The 25890-nt window shown below is 42.1% G+C and overlaps 1 protein-coding gene across 1 annotated transcript; it reads left to right on the forward strand.

Annotated features, from left to right (window-relative positions):
• Positions 1-1500: 1500 nt before the first annotated feature.
• Positions 1501-21584, forward strand: LOC131810214 (conserved oligomeric Golgi complex subunit 2-like). Its single transcript, XM_059137882.1, has 2 exons — positions 1501-1721; positions 21247-21584. The coding sequence occupies exons 1-2, from the start codon at positions 1650-1652 to the stop codon at positions 21490-21492; spliced, it is 318 nt and encodes a 105-aa protein (XP_058993865.1). The 5' UTR covers positions 1501-1649; the 3' UTR covers positions 21493-21584.
• Positions 21585-25890: the final 4306 nt, after the last annotated feature.

The following is a 25890-nucleotide window of genomic DNA, read 5'->3' on the forward strand; positions in this document are numbered from 1 at the left end:
AAATGACCACAACAGGGCATAGAATGCAATTTCATAGTTGTTCCCCTGGCAATTTATTCTGATTCTCCAAATAAGATTCCAGCTTTCATCCTACCTGTCATAGTCTCTGGATATTGACTGGGAACGTTTTCCTCAACAAGGCCTTGCCAGGCCCACTGCTAGGGAATGTATTGTTTCAGATTCTGTACTCAGGTTTTAAAGATTTTTTTTTTAAATTTATTTATTTATCAGAGGAGGGGGAGAGCGAGCACAGGCAGACAGAATGGCAGACAGAGGCAGAAGGAGAAGCAGGCTCCCTGCCGAGCAAGGAGCCCTTGTGGGACTGGATCCGAGGACGCTGGGATCAGGACCTGAGCCGAAGGCAGCTGCTTAACCAACTGAGTCACCCAGGCGTCCCTGTACTCACGTTTTAAAAAAAAGTGACCAGTTTCCCGTTTGGAGTGACTCGAATGCAAGACTCACTGTAAGCCGTTGTCTTGCTGTGTTCCATCCCTTTCTAAGGACTGCTTGTGCTATCTCTGGGAGATTACAGCATTGGGAGGGCAATCAGGCCTGGGCTATTACAGCAAAGCTGCAGCCTGAAGGGCGCGCGTGAGATCTGTGGTTTGAGCTGTCAGAGTCTCATGGAGAAAAAAAAGAGAAATGAATCATCATTTGACCATGACATTCCCACTAAAGGGGAGGACAGTGGGAGAAAGAGCAAGGGAAGAGGAAAGAAAAATCTCAAAATAAATGTGGGGTGGACGGCAGGAGGAGGGGGGGGGCAGGTGTGGCGATCCAACCAACGCTAGCCACAAACACACGATTCCGCCCATTCTAGAGCGGACTGGACATAAAAACATGCTCCCACATCTACTTGTTGGCTGCGTTTTGTCAGCGGGTAGCGAGGTGATTCTTTAAGAGCTCTGAGAACCGAAACTTGTGGCCTCCCAGCAGCTGAGCCGAAGTGGAGCTGGGAGCTGCCCAGACGACCCGAGGCTGCCAGCTGACCACCTTCCTCCCTACTGATCGCTGGAGCCAAGCTCGGCGGGGGAGAAGCCACGCTCGCGGGTGGGTGCGGGGGCTAAGGGCGGAAGCCGGGTTCCCACAGAGGCCTCCGCGCCCAGGCGGCTGCAGCGGAGGCGCATGGGGACCGGAGGCCTGACACCGGGACGCGCCCCCCACTCTGGACAACCGGCGGCAGAAGTAAAGGGCCAGCATCCCGCCACGGCTATGCTTCCCGCGGGACAATCTCGGGAGAAGGTCCTGGAAGAGGCTCGCAGGCCGATTTTCCGAGGGAAACGGCGAGGTGGGGAGGGAGCGCCCCTGACCCTCCCCGCCCTCCCCTCTCTCGCTCACCCGGCAGCACCAGCGTCGGGGCTGCTCCGCAGAAACTTACGCGAGGTTGTAGTGTCGCCCTCCGCCGCATGGGGGCAGCATCACCTGCTGGCTCGGCCGCAGCGGTCCGCACCCCTCTCTTGGCGGAGGCAGGCGGAGGCGGGCCTGCCGCGTCGTCTTTCATTGGCCGGGCGGGGGCGCTGCCATGTTGGAGGAAGCAGTGCCTTCTGTACTGTGGAAACGCCGTGGCTTCACAGGTAGCGTCGGGGAGCGCAGCCTCCTACCTTTCCTCCTCGCTCGAGTGTCGGTGCTGACAGGCGGCGGCGGGCGGGATGGAGAGAAGTAGGATGAACCTGCCCAAGGGGCCGGACTCGCTCTGCTTCGACAAGGACGAGTTCATGAAGGTGCGCGCCTGGGCTCTGCTCCCTGGAGCCGGGCCGTGGGTGGTCTGCCCTCCTTGGCCCTCCGGGGCCTCTCCTCGGGCTTCTCCTGCGGGCTTCCTGGGCTGTCCCCGCCCCGGACGGGTCCTCGGCGGGGACCTCACTGCACTTCACAGTGAGTCTCTTCCCCTCGGGTGGGCTAGGTGCAGCCTGGAGAAAGCACTCCTGTGAAATCGTGCACATTGAATGAAAAGGCCTGAAAGTTCAGGGCAAGTGGTTTTGAACTAAACGTAAAAGCCCCGGACCCGTAGGACCCGCCTCTGGTACCGTGCGGCACAGTCAGACCGCCGCTCCCTCGGCCTGACAGAAGCCTCCCAGTGCCTTGAGCCTAGAAGCTGAGCGACTGTGCGTTGAACACATCTCTGAATACACGTACTTACCAGGAATCGGGTCAAAAAGGCACTTAACCTAACGTTTATGCCTGACTTTCGTCTTAAGCTCCCGGAATGAGAAATCTGAAAGACTGTACTGTCCTTACTGGTTCTGGTCCAGTACTACAAGCATACCAAGCTCCTTTTCTAAAGTTGCCCTACTTCTCTTGGTGAGGTCAGCCTGAAGCTGGCAGCAGATAACTGTAGGACATAAACTTACAGAATAGAAATTTAAACTGAAAAGACTTTACTGACAGGAAAGGTTCATCAGACATAGCCTTGAAAATGTCCCAAGGTTTGAATCAGAGCCAGGAGGAGCTTTATCTGTTTTCTGTATCCCTCTGGGTCTGTACTTAAACTATCAAAACGTATATGTTTAATTTCTAAGGATTGGGATTTAGTAGCTGGTTTCAGTGTTAAAAAGTTTTGGCTCTGTAGGTACCTAAAATTCTGAAAAGAGTTTGAATTTCTTACTTTTTTATGGCTTCAAGTCATAATATGTTTTTTTCTTTTTTCGGTTAACCAGCTAGTTCCTTTTTGATACCTGCATTCAGATCACATCTCCCAAACTCTGGCTTTAAAAGTGCTTATGTCTGGATCCTCTGCGGTGTGGCCATATCATTTTTAATATGTAGGGATGTCTAGACGAAGGTATATTGTACTCTTGTTCTTGTATGGTGATGTTAAGCCACTGTAATAAAAGGTGTAAAGTGAATGGAGTGTCTGAAGGAGAGCACAGAGTGAATTCTCGGATCCAGAAACCTTTTGTTAACGAAGGACACGTGATGAGGAGAGAGGTCATTGGAAGAAGAAAAGGCACACACACAGACTTAAAGAATCTCAAAGCACGGAAGTCTCTTTAGCTTGTCTGTCTTTGGACTTCGTCAAGCTTTCTTTGGGCCTAACACTAGCATTTTCTCACACTTCCTCGCCCCGCCATCTTTCTCACTCTGAGCTGACAGAATGCCTTTGGTCAAAGCAGCTTCGGAAAATAGAAATCTCAAAATAGCAGTTCTAAAGTAGGACTTAGAGGTAGGGAGAGAGCAAACTGGGAAAGTGGCTAGAATGCCAGCAATTCCATATTCTTTCAAAGCTCTGAAATTTCTGAATATAATGTACAATTTGTAGTGTTAATGAACATGACCCCTTCATACATGGAACAGCTGTTCTGTGTAAAGTGGTATTGATCTTCTATGTGGGAGCTGGAGATAAAGGTTATTTGCAATTTCCGTCAGAGAGATATTTTGTTAAGTTACAGTTCCGAGGCAGAAATGAGTGGAGAGCTTGCTATCGGGGTTGTATTTCTACATAAGTGTCTTGTTTGGCACATTTTGGAATGAGACTGGGATGGCAGAAAGGGAGATGGGGTGGGGCTGTGGGTTGCACCTTGGACACTGCATACATTGAGGGGTCCACGTTGATGCAGTCTTCATGGTAGAGCTGCAGTCAGGTTTACAGCAGGAAGTTGCATGGTCATATCTGTTGAGTGCGAGCTGACTGGTGGCAGGAGACTACTTAAAAAGTCATGTTTATGAGATCTAATAAGAAATAGAAGGGGAAAGGTATGTAAAAGAGGTAGGTGATCAAAGTGCAGGAATGGCAGATGGGGAAGGGTCACCTGGGGCAGAGGCACTGGCAACATCATACTTTGTCGGCTTAGAAATACGAAAATCCTTTGGGTTGACAGCCAACTAATAGATGAGCAGGACATAAGGTATTGGTAGTAGGGGGAGAAAGTGGCATAACAGATAAATTAGACCATTTACATGAGTGTGCTATTGACATCAAATGTAGCCTTCCTCTTCCATCTCAACATATGACTTCATCTCCATTCGTACAGAAAAATTAGCAGCCATCCCACGGGACCTCCTCCATCCTGCTGATCATGATCCCATTCTTGTATTTGTCCCCTTCTCCTCCTCGCCTGGTACGGGGAGGGGTTCTCCTTCCTCCTTGGGTTCAGTCTCCACTCTGGCTCGGAGTCCATGCCCTCCTGCCCTTCCAGGAGCCTGTGAGGATCCTCTCCCCTGCACTCCTTCCCATCATGCGCTCCTGTTTGATTCTCTCCCACTTGACTGCCCCACCTCTAGGTATTGCCCTGTCACTGTCACACATCACAGCCAATGCTCAGGGGTTGACTTGACTTTCCCACCTTCCACCCTTCAGGCCCTGTCGTTCCACTAAAGAGTTCTTACAAAAACTGTTTCTAAGTCAGCGCACCTGACCTTTCTCTGTCTCTTTACTCGACATCGCAGTAGACCAAATGCTCTGCATTGCTTCCTGTCTTTCTTCTACCTCTCTGATGTGTCTCCTGTGCAAAGTCATGCTCCTGGTAGCTACTGAATGCTGATTATGGGCTCAGCCCCGTGTTCCTTTCTTTCCCTAGATGACCTTTTGTGCAGCTTCATGACCACCTATCAGCAGGTAAGGCAGATTCCTGTCTCTGGTCCACACGCCTCCTGAGCACCAGTTCTGTGTATCGGACTTGCTGACCTTTCTTCTCGGATGTGTCTGTGGCCCCTCAGACTCATCAGGTTCAAGACGGAATTCATGAGCACCTCCTCCACTGAAAACCACCTTTCTTATTCTATTGCCTCTCTCGGTAAACACTTCATCCGTTTAGCCTGGAGTCGGGAAACCAGAAGTCAACTCCTACTCTGTCACCTTTCCAAAATCTAGTCTGTCACACCAAGTCCTGTGGATTTCGCTTCCTAAACCTCTTGAGTCCATATACTTCTTTCCATCTCTTCTTGTACCTTTGCAGTGCGCCCTTGCCATCACACCGTATAAGCTTCTCACCCAGTCTCCATGCACCTTCCTTGTCTTTCTGGCCCCTGGTCTACACTGCAGGCAAGCCACTCTTGTCAGAATGCGGATGTGATCTTGTATGTCCCAGGTTACTGGTCAGTCCACCAGCTCTTGAAAAACCATTTTCCCACGCACTCAAACATATTTCAAAGAGAATCAGTCCCCCATGGGGTAGTTTTCCTTGGTAGACAGTTTGTTTCTGCACTGAGCCATCTGCCTCCTTCGAACTTCTCTGTGTCAGTTCCTCTCTGGAACCTGTGGCTTCGTTGGCACCCCAGGTAGGCACATGATGACCTTTTCCATGAGAAGTGAAGGCAGGAGCCCTCTGGACGGTGAATGTATGTACCCTCATGTTCCATAGGTAAAAGAACAGTGTGTGGGGGTGGTGGGGTAAGTCCTTGAGGTTTCTCCCTGTTCTAATTGGGTGAACTGGGAATTTTGAGACAGGAAGCAGGTCCTGTGTGTCCTTGTTTGCAGGGAGCATGCATTCTGATGGACAAAACGGAAAAGGGGAAGAATGAGCAGCTGCTCAGATCTGTTTGTACTGTGCTGATTGATTAGCTGTGACCTGCAAATGTGGGTCCCAATCTCGGCTCTGCTCTCTGCCTGCTTATGTCTGACTTGGGGCAAATCACTCGCCTCTGGCCTTCTGTTTGCTTGTTAGTATAATGAGGTGGTGCTTATCTATGTGATATTTGCCGGCTCCTCTGAAAAGACTCTAGTCCATCCTGGCTTGCAGATAAGGAAACTGAGGCCTGAGGTGTGATGACTTCCTTTAAAGCCACACAGCTAGTTGGGGCCAATCACAGGCCAGATCTCCTGACCCCCATGCATCAGTCCTTGGAAATCCTACTGTAATATGTTCCTTTCCAGAGGCCACAGGTGGGAACTGAGGGAAGTGGGACAATCAGAACATTAAGAATAGCGCAGAAGATGGCACAATGTCCGCATGCCTTGGCACCTGCATTTCACCAATAGGGCCACCTCTTACCTTAGAAGAAGTTCCCACAGGGCTGGTGATCTGGATGCCTGGCCTGGAGCTTAGCTATGGTAAATGGGACCAGAGGGAAGTGATGGCTGTTTGAGGTGGACTTTGTTGACGGTGGCTGGAGATAGCAGCTGACAGAGGAGGAAGAGGGAAGAGTGACAGATGGCAGATAGCCGCAGGCCCGCAGGTCAGCCACTGTTGCCCAGGGTGGCCCATCCCCAGGAGCTGTCTTCGTATCACAGGAGCTGAGTGCTTACCCTGTGGGTTCTTAGTTCGATGTCACGTCTTGATGACAAGATTCCATTCTCTTCCGCATCAGTTTGAGACAGACATCGTAATGAAATTCTAATTAGCCAAATATGGAATGTAAGCGTGGAACTCATTTTATAGAGGAATTTTCTTATGTGAACTACTTTCCCTGATGATAGAGGAGTTGTGACGATGTAACATCAGATAAAGTTTATCTGATTGGCACTTGTAAGAAGGGTTCCCGGCAAAAAAGAACTGTTTTTTTGTTGTTGTTGTCCTCCCTTTTGATCTTTCCTTTACATTCCTTTTTTTTTTTTTTTTTTTTTGTCTTGTGAGCGGTCATCTGATTTATAAAAAGATGCAACAAAAAGTAAAATGGTACAAGATAATCAGTTTCAAAACATAAAAAAGTGAGTGTCTTTAGCCATAGCTCAGAACAGAGGAACTGGATAAGGAGAATTGCTTGTATGACCTGGCAACAGGAAAAGTTGGTAAAGGAGAGCTGAGGAACTCTATTAAGACATAGGAGTGAGGGGCTCCATCATCATCTGGCATTCGCTCAGTGTCGTCTATATGGTTAGAGATGTCCATGATGGGAACTCCAGCAATCTTCTGGGTCTGGGTCAGCTGATGGCACAGTGTAACACTCTGAATTACTTCCATACTGAGCAGTCATCTGCATAGTTTGTCTTGCGTGTACGTGGTAATCATTTGAATCTTGGCTCTTTCGCAATCTTTAGAGCCTCTTGATACTTTCACCCCGGTTTCTCAGTTTCAGCCATTACACAGTAAGTTGTACAACTGGTACACTTGGCACACAGCCCGTCCATCATTGACCGGTCAAGTTTGGCCTAAATAGAAAAGTTGATAAAGTCGGTACCAACCAGGATGTGGTAAGTCGGCCCAGCTGTGTGTTTATACTGGAAAAAGCAGGAGGGATGTTGGGGGACTTCTCTTTCTTTGAGTGCATGGGATCCTTCTTTTCTTTTTAGGTTTTAATCTCTCCTTCTCTCGGAGAAGGATCTCAGAGCTAAGCATTCGCTTCCCTGTCACATACTTTCTTGCTTTCTCTTGCTTCCCCATGTTTACATCATGCCCATTTCTCCTTGCTTTTGATTTTCTAATTCACTCTTTGTAGTACCATAAAACTTATTTAAATAAAATGTTGGCCTACTAAGTTATTGATTATTAGTAAGTTCTTTGTTCAAAATTTGAGAGCAAGAAGTATTATGTAAATATGTCTTTTTGTTATTTAACTAGTCTTACAACATTTAGCATCAAATTTCTTGAAACATTTAAACAAATTAATCACAAACTGGGGCTTGGGCTCTTTCTTTCTTTTTTTTTTTTTTAAGTAATCTCTATACCCAACATGGGACTTGAACTCACAACCCTGAGATCAAGACCTGCATGCTCCAGTGACTGAACAAGCCAGGTGCCCTTTGGGCTTTTTCTTTTTAAGTTCCTCAGGCGAGGGGGTGCCTTAGTGGCTCAGAGGGTTAAACTTCTGCCTTCAGCTCAGGTCATGGTCTCAGGGTCCTGGGATCGAGCCCTGCATGGGACACTCTGCTCAGCATGGAGCATGATTCCCTCCCTCTCTGCCTACTTGTGATCTCTCTCTCTGTGTCAAATAAATAAATAAAATCTTAAAAAAAAAAAAGTTCCTTAAGTGATTCTAATGTGTAACCAGTGTTGAGAACTCTAGCACTGGATAATTCCTTTAAATAGCTCAAGAAATTAATTTTGAAAAGCGAACTAAAAGCCTACATAGATCATGATTGGTGTTAAATTGAGGGGAAAAAAAGAGATAAAGAGAAGAAATCAGCTGGAACAGAGTGTAATTAGGTACTCAAATATTTGTTAGATGAATAAATACATTTACAGAACGTAGGGTTTTTTTTTTTTTTGTCTCTTCATAAATATGTCAAATGGGTATATAAATTCAACAAAGGAGTTTGATATAAAATTGATTAAAATGTTAGAACAGAAGTTTTTTAGAATTTCAGTGTTACTATTTCATGATGCTTTTAAGATAATCTCTCTGTAGATGGTGGGAAGATCTTGTTAGCATATGTTTTTAATTTCTCAAGTTTGAATAATTTAGTCACCGAACAAAGATTTAGAATGAGTTTTGGGAGACACAAGTCCTAGATTATGTCCCCACCTAGCTGGGTCAGAGATTTGAGAGCAGGGGCTGGAGGGAAGAGCTCCAAGGACATTTTTGTATACATGCTGATACCTTGGGCGGGAACACTCTTCCCACACTTCCTGTGGCTAGCTCCTTTGTGTCATTTGGATCTCAACTCATTGTTCTATATTTCCTGGTTCATCCAAGTTAAAATACATCCCATTTGTCACTCAACCTTTACTGTGTCCTGTTTTCTTTTTAGCTGTGATCACTATTCATTAATCACTATTTGATCACTGTTCATTAATATAATGTTTGTTTACATATTTATTTTCTCATTTCTGCATTAGAATATCTGCTCCTTAAAAGCAGAGACCTTGTCTTTTCTTTTCATGACTGTGTCCCCAGGTCTTAGAGCAGAGCTGGAGTTGCATGATAAATATTTGAGGAATATTTATGGGATATACAGGGACATTTATTCATCTCTGTTGTCCATTGTTTTCAAGAATGGTTGGAAACACACACATACGTGAGCTCACACAAACTTTCTATGTCTTTCAACCCCTATGTAGTGTGCAGATTAGTGCTTAACTATTTTGGTTTTTTGTCTCGATGAAATGGGACATGTTTCATAAATTTCATATGCCCTCTTAGTACTTCTCATCATTACAGAGTGATGGTTCTGGGGGATTCTGCTTCTCGTGGAGATAGTATATAGTGATTTTATAAATCCATGTATCTGGGAAGGAGTGTTTTACTTCTTGGCAGCTTAGAGAACTTCAATCTTTCCAAATTCCATGTAATTTTCATAGCATTAAAGCTACTAATTTCAGATTATTGGTAAGTTTTAAATGATTAATTCCCAGGTTACTTTGAATTAGTCTTTGTTTGCCATCCCTGATTGCAGCTAGTTAGTAAAGTAGCTAAACTTTTAAACTCTACTTGGTTTTAATTTTGAGTGATGTCACTGCATCTCTCATGGTTAATGGTTCTTAATTACCTGCAGCTTGTCTGGATTGCTCATTTATTTTCCTGTGTTCCAACACCTCTTGTGATCTCCCAACTTCTGGCCTTTTGGGGGATTTGTACTTTAACTGGGTTCAGATAGGAAATACCCCTGAGTACAAAGAGAAGATATTTTTCTTCTAACTTCACTATCTCCTATTATTAATGTATTACATTGTTGTGGTACATGTGTTACAACTGATGAACCAGCATTGATACAGTATTAATTAATAATCCATGGTTTACATTAGGGTTCACTCCTCTTTCTATAGTTCTGTGGGTTTTGACAAATGTATAATGTTATTTACCTACTGTTGGTATCTTACAGCCTAGTTTCATTGCCTTGAAAAACCCTGTACCTCATCTATTTGTTTCTTCTCCTCTCTCTGCACCCTCCTCGCTCACCCCTCAGCCCGGGATCTTTTGACTGTCTAGAGTTTTACCTTTTCAGAGGCACCTGGCTGGCTTAGTTGCTAGGGCATCTGACTCTTGATCTCGGGGTTGTGAGTTCTAGCCACCACATTGGGTATAGAGATGACCTAAAATATAAATAAAAATAAAAATGTTGGTTAATTTTTACCTTTTCCAGAATGCCATAGAGTTGGAATCCTATAGTATTTAGCCTTTGAAACTGGTCTTTCACTTAGCAATATGCATTTAAGGTTCTTCGAAGTCTTGTGGCTTAATAATTCATCTTTTAATTGTCGAATAATCCGTTGTGTGGGTGTGGCACAGTGTACCTGTTCACCTACTGAAGGAGATTGGATTGCTTCCAAGTTTTGGCACTTCAGAGAATAAAGCTGCTGTAAATATCCGTGTGCAGGTTTTTGTGTGGACACTAGTTTTAAGCTCTTTTGGGTAAATACAAAGGAGCACAATTACTGATCTTATAGTGAGAATGTGTTTAGTTCTGTGAGAAACTGCCAAGCTGTCTCACACAGTGCCTCCCATTTTGCATTCTGACCAAACAGTGAATGAGAGTTCGGTTGTCCCACATCCTTGCTAGCATTTGGTATTACTAGTGCTTTGGATTTTTTATATTCTACGTGATATGTAATAGTACCTAGTTTAAATTTGCAATTTCTTAATGACATACAAAGTTGAGCATCTTTTCAGATCCTTTTTTTTTTTTTTCGTTTTTAAAGATTCTATTTATTTATTAACAGCACAAGCATACGGAGAGGTAGCAGCAGGCAGCGGGAGAGGGAAAAAAGCAGGCTCCTCGCTGAGCTGGGGGCCCAGTGTGGATTTCAGTCCCAGGACCTGAGCTAAAGGCAGATGCTTAACTGACTGGGTTTCCCAGCCACTGCTCTTTTCACATTTTTAAATTAGGTTTGATTTCTTGTTGCTACTAAGACATCTTTATATTATATTTCTTATTTTAAGTCCTTTACCATGGATGTGTTTTGCAGATATTTTCTCTACTCTGTGACTGGTCTTTTCATTCTCTCTCCTTTTTTTTTTTTTTTTAAGATTTTATTTATTTATTTGTCAGAGAACGAGTGAGCGAGAGTGAGCACAGGCAGACAGAGTGGAAGGCAGAGTCAGAGGGTGAAGCAGGCTCCCTGTGGAGCAAGGATCCCAATGTGGGACTCGATCCCAGGACGCTGGGATCATGACCTGAGCCAAAGGCAGCTGCTTAACCAACTGAGCCACCCAGGCGTCCTGTCTTTTCATTCTCTTAACAGTGTCTTTTACAGAGAAGTTTAATTTTAACAAAGTCCCTCTCATCAATTTTTTTCTTTCGTAGATCATGCTTTTGGTTTTATATCTGAAAAGTCATTGCCAAATCCAAGGATCCCTACATTTTTTCTTATGTCACCTTTAAGAAGTTTTGCATTTTACGTTTAGGTTTTGTGAAAGGTGTGAAAAGTTTGTTTTTATTCTTTTCATTTGTTTATTTTTTGTTATCAATGTCCCATTGTTCGGTTCCATTTGTTGAAGACTGTCCTTGCCATTGAGTTGCCTTTGCCTGTGTGTGTGGATGTTGTTCTGGGCTCTCCACTCTGTACCAAGCGCCTGTCTCTTTTGCCAGGCACCTTCTGTCTTAATCACTATAGCTTTAATAGTAAGTCTTGAGATTGGGTGGTGGCAATCCTCAATTTCCTTTTTTCCCCACTCTTTAATATTTTGTTGACTACTCTGGGACTCTTGGTTTTCCAGTTTTCCATCCAAATTTTAGAGTCAACATGTTGGTATCCACAGAATAACTTCCTGGCATTTTGATTGGGATTGCATTGAGTCTGTTGATCAGTTTGGGAAGAACTGACCTCTTAACAGTATTGAGTGTTCTTACCCAAGATTATGGACTTTCTTTCCACTTCACATCTTACCTTGCTTGTTATCTTTCATCAGAATTTTATACTTTTTCTCATATAGATCTTGTGCATATTTCATTAGATTTGCACCTAAGTATTAATTTTTTTTGGTATGCTAATGTAAATGGTCTTGTGTTTTTAACTTCAAATTCCACTTGTACATTGCTGGTATATACGAAAGCAATTGACTGTTTAATTTTTTTAATTAAAATTCAATCTCATTAACATATAGTGTACTTTTAGTTTCATGGTTAGAATTTCGTGATTCATTGGTTGCATACAACACCCAGAGCTCATCCCAACAAGTGCCCTCCTTAATACCCCTCACCCAGTTACCCCAACTTTCCCCTCTCCAGTAACCCTCAGTTTGTTTCCTGTAGTTAAGTCTCTTGTGATTTGCCTCCCTGTCTGTTTCTATTTTTCCTTCCCTTCTCCTATATTCATCTGTTGTTTCTTAAGTTCCACATGTGACTGAAACTATATGGTATTTATCTTCCTCTAGTTCCATCCATGTCCTTGCAAATGGCAAGATTTTGTTCTTTTTGATGGCTGAGTAATGTGTGTGTGTGTGTGTGTGTGTGTATGTATACCACATCTTCTTTATCCATTCACTGTTGATGGACATCTGGGCTCTTTCAATAGTTTGACTATAAACATCGGGGTGCTTTTGCCCCTTCAAATCACTTTGTGTACTTTGGATAAACATCTAATAGGGCAACTGCTAAGTCGTTGGGTTGTTACATTTTTAACTTTTTGAGGAGCCTCCATACTGTTTTCCAGAGTTGCATTCCCACCAACAGTGTAGGAGGATTCCCCTTTCTCCACATCCTCGCCAACATCTGTTGTTTCCTGACTTATTAATTTTAGCCATTTTGACTGATGTAAGGTGGTGTCTCATTGTGGTTTTGATATGTATTTCCCTGATGCTGAGTGATGTGGAGCCCTTTTTCATGTGTCTGTTGGCCATTTGGATGTCTTCCTTGGTCTGTTCATGTCTTCTGTCCATTTCTTGACTGGATTTTTTTGTTTTTTGGATGTTGAGTTTGATAAATTCTTTATAAATTTTGAATACTGGCCCTTTGTCTGATACATCATTGGAAAGCAATTGACTTCTGTATTTTAACTGTGTATTGTGCAGACTTGCTATAATCACTTGACTAGTTTCAGGAGGGTGTGGGGTGTGAAGTCTTTGTATTTTCTGTAGACAGTCATGTCATCTGTGAACAAAGTTTTATTCTTTCCCAGGTTGTATACCTTTTGTTTCCTTTTCTTACCTTATTTCATTAGTTTGGCCTTCCAGTATAGTATTGAATAGTAGTAGTAGGAGGGATATCATTGCCTTGATTCCCTGTCTTCGATTTTCTCAGTATTAATATCATGTTAGCTGTGGATTTCTGGAGACATTCTTTATCAAGTTGAGGAAGTCCTCCTATTCCTAGTTTCCTGAGGGTTAATAATGAAGAGGTGTGGATTTTGTTAAATGTTTTTTTTCCTCCCTTCATTGATATGATCATGTGATTTTTTTTCTGTTGATATGATGGATCACATTGATTTTCTAATGTTGAACATTTTCTAATGTTGCATACCTGGAATAAATCCTACATGACCCTGGTGTATAATTTTTTAATATAGTGTTTGCTTTTATTTGCTAATTTTTGTTGAAGATTTTTGTGTCTGTGTTCATGAGAGATACTAGTTTGTAGTTTCTTTTCTTGTAGTATTGGTTTTGGTGTCAGGGTAATAATGATCTCCTAGAATGATTTAGGAAGTATTCCTTCTAGTTTTACTTTCTGGAAGAGATTTTAGAGAATTGTGTAGTATTCCATAAATGTTTGGTTGAATTTACAGTGATTGGGATTGTTAGCAGTAGCCCTCCCTTCTTTCATCTGATATTAGTAATTTATGTCTTCTAACTTTTTTTCTTTGTTTGCCTGGCTAAGGGTGTATCTGTTTTATTGATGTTTTCAAAGAAACAGACTTGGGGTTTATTGATTTAAAAAAAAATTCCTGGTTTTAATTACATTGATTTCTGCTCTAATTTTTATTTTTTTCTACTTCCTTTAGGGTTTTTTTTTAATGATTTTATTTGACACAGAGAGAGTCAGTGAGAGAGGGAATACAGGCAGGAGGAATGGGAGATGGAGAAGCAGCCTCCCTGAGCAGGAAGCTCTGATGCAGGGCTCTGTCCCAGGACCCTAGGACCATGTCCTGAGCCAAAGGCAGATGATTAACCAACTGAACCACCCAGGAGCCCCTCCTTACTTTAGATTTGATTTTGTTGTTGTTGCCTAAGATGGAAGCTTAGATTATTGACTTTAATCTTTTTTTTCCAATATTTGCATTCAGTACTGTATTTTCCCTTTAAGCAGCATTCCACACATTTTGCTACATTGTATTTTGTTGAGACTGGTCTCCTGTCATTTAGAAGTGTGTCATTTAATCTCCATGTATTTTGGACTTCTTCAGCTATCTTCTGTTACTGATTTTTAATTCCATTGCGGTCTGAGAACATACTTGGTATAATTTTTATTTTTAAAAATTTGTTGTGTTTTGTGGCCCAGAATTATTCTGTCTTGAGTGTTCCATATGAGCTTATGAAGAATGTGTGTTGCACTAATACTGGGCGAAATTGTCTGTGTACATCTGTTGTACGGTAATTGATGGTGGTGTTAAGTGTGCCATGTCTGGACTGAATGTGCACATCTGTCAAATCCTTGTTGCCCTGCTGCTGGATCGGCCCATTAATGATGGAGAAGTGTTGAAGTCACCAGCTGTGATAATGGAATTGTTTATTTCTCCCTGCAGTTCTGTTAGGTTATGTCTCACCTGTGTTGATCAGGTACACATACATTAAGGATAATTGTGTCTTCTTGGTCAGTCGATTTCTTTATCATTATGTAATGCTGCTCTTTATGCCTGATAATTTTCCTTCTCTGAAATCTGCTTTGTCTGAAATTCATGTAGCTACGCCATTGTTCCTGTGATTAGTGTTACTTTGGATTTTTTTTAATGTATCCTAGCATTTAACTTGTTGATATTTAAGTTGTTTCATTTTTCATCAAAATATAATTCACAAAGCATAATAGTTGCCATTTTAAAGTATACTCTTCTCTGGTTTTTAGTATATTTACTGTGTATATGGTACATACATCACTTCTGTCTAATTCCAGAATGCTTCCATCACCCAAAAAATAAACCTCTTAGTTCCAATTCTCCCCTCCCCTTATTCCCTGGCAATCATGAATCTACTTTCTGTTTTTATGGATTTGCCTTTTCTGGAACATCTCATATCAGTGGAATTGTATAACACATGACCTTTTGTGTCTGGCTTCCTTTAACCTGAGAGTAGAATGTTTTCAGACTTCACTCGTGTTGTAGCATGTAACAGTTTATTCCTTTTTATGGTTGTGTAAGAGGCTCTTCCACATTTTACGTATCCATTCATCAGTTGATGGACGTTGGGTATATACTCTTTTGGCTGTTACAAGCAGCGCTGCTGTGCACATTCATGTACAGGTTTTGGCAGGAACATCTGTTGTCAGTTCTGTCGGTGTCATACCCCTAGATGTAGAACTACTGGGTAATTGTACGTATGTAACTTCTTGAGGAGCTACCGTGCTGTTTGCTGCCTTAGCCACACTGTTTTACATTCTCACCGACAATACAGGAGGGTTCCAGCTTCTCTGCCTTCTTGCCAGCACTTTTCTTCTTCATTTTTTTTCTTTTTCTTTTTCTTATTTTACCATAGTTGTCCTAGTGGGTGTGACGTGGCATCTGCATGTGCTTTTGATTCACATTTCCCCAATGACTAAGGATGTCGAACATCCCGACATGTGCTCTTGACCGTCTGTGTATCATCTTTGGAGAAATGTCTATTCAAAAGTCTTTGGCTTGGGCGCCTGGGTGGCTCAGTGGGTTAAGCCGCTGCCTTCGGCTCAGGTCATGATCTCAGGATTCTGGGATCGAGTCCCGCATCAGGATCTCTGCTCGGCAGGGATCCTGTTTCCCTCTCTCTCTCTCTCTGTCTACTGTGAACTCTCTCTGTCAAATAAATAAATAAAATCTTTAAAAAAAAAGTCTTTGGCTTGTTTTTAAATTAGGTTATTTGTCTTTTTGTTGTTGGGTTCTAAGAGTATATTTGCATATTCTGGTTATTAGGTCCTTGTCAGAAAAATGATTTGCAGATACTCTCTCCCATTCTGTGGGTTGTCTTTTCACGTTCTCCATAGTGTCCTTTGACACATGAAAGTTTTTATTTTGATCAAGTTCAGCTTATCTAATATTTCTTATTGCTTTGTGTATCATGTCTAAGAAAGCTTTTCCCGATCCAAAGTCATACAGATTTTCACCTGTTTTCTCTGAGTGTTACAGTTTTTACTCTTACATTTAAATCTTTGATCCATTTTGAGTTATATTTTTGTGTATGTGTGACGTTGCTGTTCCAAGTTCATTCTTTTGCATGTAGATATTCACTTGTCCCAGTAGTAGGCACTCGAAAAGACTGTTTTTCCCCCCATTAAATGGTCTTGGCATCCTTGTGGAAAATCAGTTGACCATAAATGTATGGGTTGTAAATACTTTCTTTTTGAATACTTGGGAAATCTACACTATAAAGTAAAACCATTCCTAAAGTAGTAAAACCATTCTTGGTTAAGTGAAATGGGTCTCTATTATGGCACTGTGAGTTTGGGTTTGCTTTTCACAGCAAACGCTGCCTAACCCAGTATTCACAGATGTTCCGAGTTATTTAGTCATGTGTTATGCAACTTTTGTTTATCTGAGAACAAATGCATAAATGGTAAGTTGAGTACTAATATTACCTAATAGCATTTGTTCACTGAGGCTAAGTTATATGATTTATTTATTTATTTATTTAAGATTTTATTTGAGAGTGAGAGAGTGCAGGAGCAGGAGGAAGGGATAGAGGGAGAAGCAGGCTCCTTGCTCAGCTGAGCGCCTGATGTGGAACTCAAACCCAAGAGACTGGGATCATGACCTGAGACAAAGGCAGATGCTTAACCACATAGGCACCCCAGTTATACAATTTAGAATGCCATCATGAAGTTCAAGAACTTCAACAATGTGTAACTAAGGCAGGGAAAGTGATCAACCTAAAGGTATACAGTTGGTGAGTAGGATGGCCAGGATTATGAACCGAGACCCCCCTCCCGTGATGTACTACATAACTATGATGTAAGGTCTGAAATGGTCTCAGGAGAGAAAGGTCCAGGCTAATTTGGTCACCAGTGTAAGGAGCAGGTGGCTTTCTGTAGATGACTGTCAAATTACAGTTTGGTATGAAGTCCTTCTCTCCGACACTAGCAGGGTCAGTCTTTGGTTGATTAACTAAAAAAGTCAATTTAAACAAGTACTCTTAGGGAATGGTACATACAGTTTTTAGCATTTTATTTGGAAAAAATATATGTACATTTATTCTCCATTGAAACAGTGCCAGGTCTTTTCTCTGGAAACTGGCCTGCAGATTAGATTTCTGAGTTATCACAGCACTTGGGTCGCTCAATAGGTTAGGCATCTACCTTCGGTTCAGGTCATGACCTCGGGGTCCTAGGATGGAGTCCCGCATTGGGCTCCCTGTTCAGCAGGGAATCTCCTCCCATTGCCCCTTTCCCTGCTCATACTGTCTGTCTGTGTCTCAAATAAATAAAAAGAATCTTTAAAAAAAGCTTTCTATGTTGTCTTTTTTTGCATTCAGTTTCAGTTTCTTTAACAGAATTGAGTGAGAATCCTGTGATCACTCCCTCCCTGCCTGGTACTTGGTCATCTCACCCATACCTAACTTAGCAAAAATTTTCTTATTGATTTCTTTGTATCAAATCTTTCCAAAGTAGCTGTGTTAGTTTTCAAAAGAACAGTGATTTTTTTTTTTTTGCAGTCATATTTTGTTGGTTTACATAGTGTTTAATGAAAAGTAAGTGTAGGTGTCCTTAACTAGTTTGGGAATCATCACATTTGATTCTTGCTGACTAAACAGGTCATGGAGTAGCAGAGTCACAGGGGAATTAGATAGTAATTTATTGCCTCTAAGCATATAAGCCTACCGGGGTATCACAGTATTGTAAAGGGGAAACACAGGATAGCTAATCCTGTGAGACCAATACTTGGAAATAGGTTATGAAAGATTTGGAACATCTGTTCAATGGGACACTCAGCATGCACATAAAATATTAATAGAAATGTATGTGTTTTACGTAAAGACATTCAAGTTATATTTTTAGATGGGAAATTTTTTTTAATAGAATGGGTTTTTATTTTTTATTTTTTTATTCTTTTTTTAAGATTTTATTTATTTATTTGACAGAGAGAGAGAGAGGTCACAAGGTGGCAGAGAGACAGGCAGAGAGAGGGGGGAAAGTAGGCTCCCGGCTGAGCAGAGAGCCTGATGTGAGGCTTGATCTCAGGACCCTGAAATATGACCTGAGCCGAAGGCAGAGGCTTAACCCACTGAGCCACCCAGGTGCCCCTAGATGGGAAATAGTTTAGAAGAGCATGAATATTTGTGTTTGTGTGTGTGTGTGTGTACACATATGTGTGTGTACACACATACATAGAGAAGGTCTGGGGTTTCCATTCAAGATGGTGGCATAGGAGGATCTTGAACTCATCTCTTCTATGAAATACACACTGAATCTATAGCTCCATATGGGAAAACTTCCTGTAGAAAAAACCCTACAACTAGCTGAGTGACTCCTACACATTAGGTGAGTAAGGAAAAAAACCTATGTTGAAGTAAGAATCAGTCTTGCCACAAACCCCACCCCTGGTACAGCGACCTGGGATTGGGAGGGTACTCAAAACCCCAGGCTTCTCCCTGAGGAGCAAAGGGTTTGAGCCCCACTTCTGGCACCCCAACTTCCAAGACGTACATCTAAGAGACAAGACCCCAAAACATCCAGCTTTGAAAGCCATCAGAGCTTGCACCCATGAGACCCACAAGGCTAGAGCAAACTGAGAAACAGTTCTTAAAGCAGTCGCCCGCGAATAGACTGACCCACCCTGGAACTCAGCACAGAAGCAGCAGACTGAAATGGGTTCAGATTTCTGTGAAAGAGGCTCATTTGCTTATCTTAAAGCCCTGAGGGGCAGGCATCTAATTTAACCTGGATCTGGGAGCCTAGTAAGGTATTCTCCAAAGATGGAGCTGATGGGTACCATCTTTGCGCTGTCCCTCTACCTCGCTTCTGCTTTCTGGTATCTCCTGGAGAGGAGCTTGAATGCTCGTATGATGCCCCGAGGTTTGCAGTTGCTACCCAGGGTATACCTCTAGATCACCTGGCTCTAGCGGCCAACAAGACTCACACTCACGGTAGTGAGTATCACAGTATTTACAACAACCAAGACTTGGAAATAACTAAAATGTCCACCAACGGGGTGAATGGATAAAGAAAATGTGTGTGTATACGATGGAATATTACTCAACCATAAAAAGAAGGAAGTCTTGCCATTTGCAACAACATGGATGGACCTTGAGGATATTGTGCTGAGTGAAATAAGTCAGACAGAGAAAGAGAAATACTGTATGATCTCCCTCACATGTGAAATCTAAAAAACAAAACAAAATGAAGTCATGGAGAACAGATTGGTGGTTGCCAGAGGCGAGGTTGTGGAGGAAATAGATGAAGGGGTCCAGTGGTATAAACTTCCAGTTAATAAGATAAGCCTTGGGGATGTAATGTACATCATAGTAACTGTAGTAAATAATACTGTGTATTATTGTATATTAATTTTATTATTTTTTATTAGAAATATGTATTATTAGCCCCAGGGTTACAGGTCTGTGAATTGTCAGGCTTACACACTTCCCAGCACTCACCGTAGTACATACCTTCCCCAATGTCCACAACCCCACCACCCTCTCCCTACACCCCTCCCCCCAGCAACCCTCAGTTTGTTTTGTGAGATTAAGAGTCTCTTATGGTTTGTCTCCCTCCCAATCCAATCTTTTTTTTTTTAAGATTTTATTTATTTATTGGACAGACAGAAATCACAAGTAGGCAGAGAGGCAGGCAGAGAGAGAGGAGGAAGCAGGATCCCCATTGAGCAGAGAGCCCAATGTGGGGCTCAATTCCAGGACCGTGTGATCATGACCTGAGCCGAAGGCAGAGGCTTTAACCCACTGAGCCACCCAGGTGCCCCCCTCCGAATCCAATCTTGTTTCATTTTTCCTTCCCTACCCCCACACCCCCCACTTTGCCTCTCAAATTCCTCATATCAGGGAGATTGTATGATAATTGTCTTTCTCTGATTATTTCACTCAGCATACCCTCTAGTTCCATCCACGTCATTGCACATGGCAAGATTTCATTTCTTTTGATGGCTGCATAGTATAATATATATATATATATATATATATATATATATATATATATATATAAGATTTTATTTATTTATTTGACAGAGATCACAAGTAGGAAGAGAGGCAGGCAGAGAGAGAGGAGGAAACAGGCTCCCTGCTGAGGAGAGAGCCTGATGTGGGGCTCAATCCAAGGACCCTGGAATCATGACCTGAGCCGAAGGCAGAGGCCTTAACTCACTGAGCTACCCAGGTGCCATATATTATTATATATTTAAAGTTGCTAAAGCTTAAGAGTTCTTAGCACAAGAAAAAAATGTGTATGTTTGGTGATGGATGTTAACTAGTCTTAGGGTGATCATTTCACAACAGATAAAAATATGGAATTTTTATGTTGTACGCCTGAAACTAACATGTGTCCATTATATGTCAGTTTCTTTAAAAAGTAATTGATATTTTATTTTTTAAAAAATTATATATTTATTAGACTGAGATCACAAGTAGGCAGATAGGCAGGCAGAGAGAGAGAGACAGGGAAGCAGGCTCCCTGCTGAGCAGAAAGCCCAATGCAGGCTTGAACCCATAACCCTGGGATCATGACCTGAGCTAACGACAGAGGCCTTAACCCACTGAACCAGCCAGGCACCCCAAAAGTAATTTATATTTTAAAGAGAAAGACTAGGGCACCTGGGTGGCTCAGTCAGTTAAGCGTCTGCCTTCGGTTGATCTTGATTTCAGGGTCTTCGAATGAACCCTGGCATCAGGCTCCCAGCTCAGCAGAGAGCCAGCTTCTCCCTCTGCCCCTCCTCCCACTTGTTCTCTCTGTCTCTCTCTCTCAAATAAATAAAATCTTAAAAAAAAAAAGTAAAGAGAAAGACCATAACAAAGTCTGGAAGGATGTGAATCGCTGTGTTAAATAGCGAAGAAAAATAAACATTAACAGTGCTTAACTGCAGAGCATTAGAGAGTGGGTGATTGTTTTTTCTCTCTTACATAAGTATTTCTTGGTTGGTTGAAAGTTTGACAGTGAACATTTGTTACTTTTAAAATTAAGAAGAAAAAGCTGTTTCTATTTTGAGAAGAGCCTCTTTGAAATGTATAATTAAAAGAAATAAAATGCCTGTAGAGTTAGGCAACAGGAGAGAATGGTCTTGGTGAGGGGCCCCCTTTCCCATAATCTTAGGAAGTGAGCAGACCCCCTGATGTCCTGTGTGTGTTCCCATGCGGCCTCTTATTCTTTCTCTGATCTCATTTTTCTATGTAAAATGTGGTATCAGTGCAATCATTTTTTCTTTCTGGTTTGATTTTCAGGAAGATTTCGACGTCGATCAATTTGTGTCTGACTGTAGGAAGCGTGTCCAGCTGGAGGAACTAAGAGGAGATCTGGAACTCTACTATAAACTTCTTAAAATAGCCATGGTCGAGCTCATCAACAAGGATTATGCAGATTTTGTCAACCTTTCCACAAACTTGGTAAACCTGAAATTCACAAGTCCTACACACACACACACACACTTTCTCTCTCCTTCATATTTATTAAAAGGGCAGAGTTTTTAGAAACCTTTCAGTTGATTACCCCACCAACCCCACCAGAAACTTGAAGAAATTACCAATTTCATTAATAAAAGAACTAAACTTTTTGGAATACATTTTTTTGTTTTAGTTTTTATTCATTTAAGGTTGCTCTAGTTTGATTATGTTTCAAATTCATTAGTCAACAGTGAAAAGTAAAGGATAGTAATACCCAAGGGGTTGTTTTATTAGTTGCTAAGTGATTACCCTGAAGTCTTCCTTGATTTAGACTAATTTGTAGGAGCAAATGTCCACCACTCTTACAATGTTTAATTTACTCCCAGGTATATCTGTTAGCCAGAGCTAGGTTGAGGGAACATTGGCCAATATTGATATTTTAAAAGTTTGGTTTTATAAAAATATAAGAATGATTTGCAGTGAGCTTATCAATTGTTTGTAAAAGCCGTTTAGAAATGTTGAATTTTGTTACTTGGCAGAAAAGTCTCCTTGTTGATGCTTCATTTTGTTTTAAATCTGTTTGTTCAGAGAAGCACAGAAAGTTGCAGCTCCATGGGAATTTCAAGAAGCATTAAAATTAATGATGAACATTTGCTTTGGGGAAATATACCACTAAGATAAATATCCCAATAGGATTAAAAACCTAGAAAATTTTACTTCTGTTTAATTTCTATTTTTCTCAAGGCTTATAATAATGTTTAAGAGAGACGTAGCCCATCAGACTTTCACATCAGCTGGCTGAGTATCATCAATTACAGACAGAGAACTGTTCACCTTCTGTGAAAATTTTTCACATTCATTTAAAATGTCATCTAAACGCAAATTGTTCTTAAGGAAATTTCCGTTTCTCATGACTTCCCTTATTTTTATAGTTTCATGTATTTCAACAGATTTTTTTCATATTCTATGAACATTAATGGCCAAATAACATTTCTGTTGTTTAGCTAGTTAGGTAGCAAAATACGGTTGTGCCAAAAAAATAACTTAAATCTGGTACTGCTTTGATCATTAAATAGATACGTCACTATTACTCCTTATCATGATGTGTTTGTGCCAACGTGGTTTTGACTTTAGTTTGGCATGGACAAAGCCCTCAATCAACTTTCTGTGCCTTTGGGACAGTTACGAGAAGTTCTGGTAAGTCCCCAATTAATGAAAACAGTCTGCTGTGACGCCTGTTGTCCTCGTCGGCTTTTCTCTAAGAATTCTTTTCATCTGTTAGTTTTTTGGTACTGGTGGTTGTATTTTAACGGTTCATGATTATAATATTCACCTTCAGAAGAGTTGTAAATGATTTTGTTTTTGCATATGCTAAAAACCTAAAAAAACATGTTCGATTTGAAGAAGACATATTCTCAGAGTAGTCAACCTTAAAATGTCAGGGGAGAGGAAGCATATTTCCAAATTCAACTTATTAATGCCACTTTGGTCATATGTAAGTGGTTTCTAACTTACGAATGACTTGTATTTTAACAGTTTGTAATCTTGTAAATATCCCCCCCCCCACCCCACGTAATCTACATGTGGTTAGGTTCCTGGGCTGATCTACAAAAACTGTGTAATCCCTAATGGAACTGAAGGATAATATAAATAAAATGTAATACTTAATAAATGTTACATTTGCATGTTCTCTCAGAAAAATCTCTGTTGTGGGAATGGGACTCCCCACCTCTAAGCCATTGGGAATAGGAACTCCACCTGGGTGAACAGTGGAGGGGCAGTTGTGGCATCACTTCTAACAGAAAACTGTGCTGCCCTGTCTCCCCCCCCGCCCCCCCCGTCTGTGTCTGGTGCCCTGACTTATGGCCTCTGTCCGTTCTGATGCCCTGTCGTAAACTTGTCATAAACGACAACATCCTTCCTTGTGTGTCTCCTCTAGCTTGAGTGGCCTCGTGCGTCCCTCCCCTAAGACAGTGCCTGCATCCTAGAGAGAATATAAGGAGAACATAATTTAAGGGAAGACACAGTACATGGTTAGAACCAAGAAAAATACGGAGTAATGGAAATATCAGTGCTGAGAAGCCTAGGGGAGGGGCAGGCAGGAAAGAGTTCGTGAAACAGGTAAAAATCTTGAGTTGTGCCTTGAGGTAGCCAATACTTTCCATGGTTTATGTCTCATTTGAATTTTACAAAATCTTGTTAAAGGTACTTTTCCTTGGAATGGAAGGGATTTTCAAGGTCTGCTGTTGGATTCCACACCAGCTGCTGTGGGGGCCCTCCCACTGCCTCTTTGGTGTGCCTCTTCCTCCCGGGGCCTCATAGTGGTGTTGTTTCCCAAGCCTAGCCTTCCTTTGGCCTTCCACTCTTCTCTTGAACCCCCTCCCTGGAGGCAGATTTGCTCTACTCACACAGGCTCCCGTCCCGCCTCACCCCCTGCCATCACCGTATCCCCTCCCTTTTCCATGGCCTGTTTTTATGGCCACTTTGGTCCTGCTCAGCCACAGGCCTGACCTGCCTTTCTGGTCCCAACTCTGAAGCTGTTCTGTGAGATTCTCAGACCACTGAGGGATACGACTATGTCTGTCTTCATTGCAACCCTGTGGGCTGCCACAATACTGACGTCCAGGAGGTGTTTCATAATGTTGATGGAGTGAATTAATTCACCTTCCTGTGGAATTTTTGTGATATGCCTTCTTCATTCTAGTTGTTTCTGTTAACCTTTGTTTTGGCCCTAATTCCAAATTTTCTCTTTATTCATTAGCTTCTGGACATGTTTTTTTTTGGTTTTTTTTTTTTTTTTAAAGATTTTTTTTTTTAAATTTATTTGACAGAGAGACATCACAAGTAGGCAGAGAAGCAGGCAGAGAGAGAGAGAGAGGAGGAAGCAGGCTCCCTGCTGAGCAGAGAGCCCGATGCGGGACTTGATCCCAGGACCCTGAGATCATGACCTGAGCCAAAGGCAGTGGCTTAACCCACTGAGCCACCCAGGCGCCCTGGACATGTTTCTCTACCTCTGTGCTCTGCCTTTTTCTGGTCTTCTGTTCTTCATTCTTGATTCCTGGTATTTCCATACCCACATTTCATCATCATGCATCAGTGCTTTGACATTCTTTCATTCTCCAAAATATGCAGAATCTAAAGACCTCATCTCAGTGAAGTTGGCCCTCCATTCCTATTTCTGCTTCTCTCCAGAAGGAAGCCTGCAGTGCACATGGCTGTGTGCCTGTCTGACCCTGCCCCTGAGTGTGTGTGCACTTACATCTGCTCCCCATCCCCTCCCCACCTCGGCAGCTGTGTACACATGGCTTTCAGAGTCCGATTCGAGCCCCGTCTCATTTCCAGACTCTCCTGTACTTTGCTTCATATCATCTGTTCTCCATTCTAAGCCCCCTCATCCCCATAACTTTCACTGTATATGTCATTCTTCTTCTGGCCATGCGACCCTGCCTTCGTGTCATTATGCCCCCAGATCATGAGTCCCCTCAACAGTAACTGTGTCTGGTATATCATGTTTTTTTTTTTTGTTGTTTGGTTTTTTTTGTCAATATCTGCATAGTACTGGTGCACAGGTATTAAGTTCTGTGGAATTGAATGAGATGTAGGAACTTGATAATGTGACAAAACAATGTCTGTAATATGTTTTCTGTATTATTCTTTTAAAGAGTCTCAGGTCATCAGTCAGTGAAGGAATTCGGGCAGTAGATGAACGAATGTGTAAACAAGAGGACATAAGGAAGAAAAAGGTACCCTCCAGTAGATTTCTTATGCTGCATGCCAGTTGAAGCCCTCTCCTCTTGTCTCCGCGAACTTGTCAGCACTATTCAGCTTTTTTCTTTTTTTTTTTTAATTTAGCTTTTTTTTCAAAGCTCTCACGCATGTGCATTTTATGCATTATGTCACGTTATCTACCTGAAATAAGAAGACAGAATTTCAGAGGTACCCACACGATCTCAAGATCACCCACTTTTTCCAGAACAAGAAACAGTGATAACTGTTGTCGGTGCAGTGCTTGACAGTTAACGACTGTATAAATTGTCAGTGGCCCTGTAAAGAAAATAGGCCTATATTAGAGACTAGGGGAGAAGTGGGCTTTCCAAAGCAAACTCAGGATTCTGCCGTAGATTTGTTGTTATTTTCTGATCCTGTGTTCTTTATGTTCTGGTGTTCACTTTAATTTTTTCGATTCCCAGTAGTTAGCATGCGGTGTTGGCTTAGTTTCAGGTGTGTGAGACAGGCAATGGCTCTGTACATCTGAGGGCTCACCCCGGGAGTGTGCCCCTTAGTGCTATCTCCAGTTCCAAGTGTCCCCGATATCATTCATGATCATAACAATGTAGGGGCACAGCGGGCATTGGGAGTCTGGGCTTCTGACTCTCGCCTGCTGCTCTGTACAATGTTTTCTATGTGTATTATTAGCACATTTGTTAAAATCTCAGTGGGGAGAAGCCTGTTTGAGGGACCTTCTGTTTAATTCGCCTCTGGATC

This window comes from Mustela lutreola, chromosome 10 (genome assembly GCF_030435805.1).
Source record: "Mustela lutreola isolate mMusLut2 chromosome 10, mMusLut2.pri, whole genome shotgun sequence".
In the NCBI taxonomy this organism is placed as follows: domain Eukaryota; kingdom Metazoa; phylum Chordata; class Mammalia; order Carnivora; family Mustelidae; genus Mustela; species Mustela lutreola.

Bases quoted from the DNA above. Each gene is read 5' to 3' on its own strand.
- LOC131810214 (XM_059137882.1), top strand. From the start codon at position 1,650: ATGGAGAGAAGTAGGATGAACCTGCCCAAGGGGCCGGACTCGCTCTGC. The intron at 1,722-21,246 runs GTGCGCGCCTGG...TTTGATTTTCAG, and splicing joins ACAAGGACGAGTTCATGAAG to GAAGATTTCGACGTCGATCA.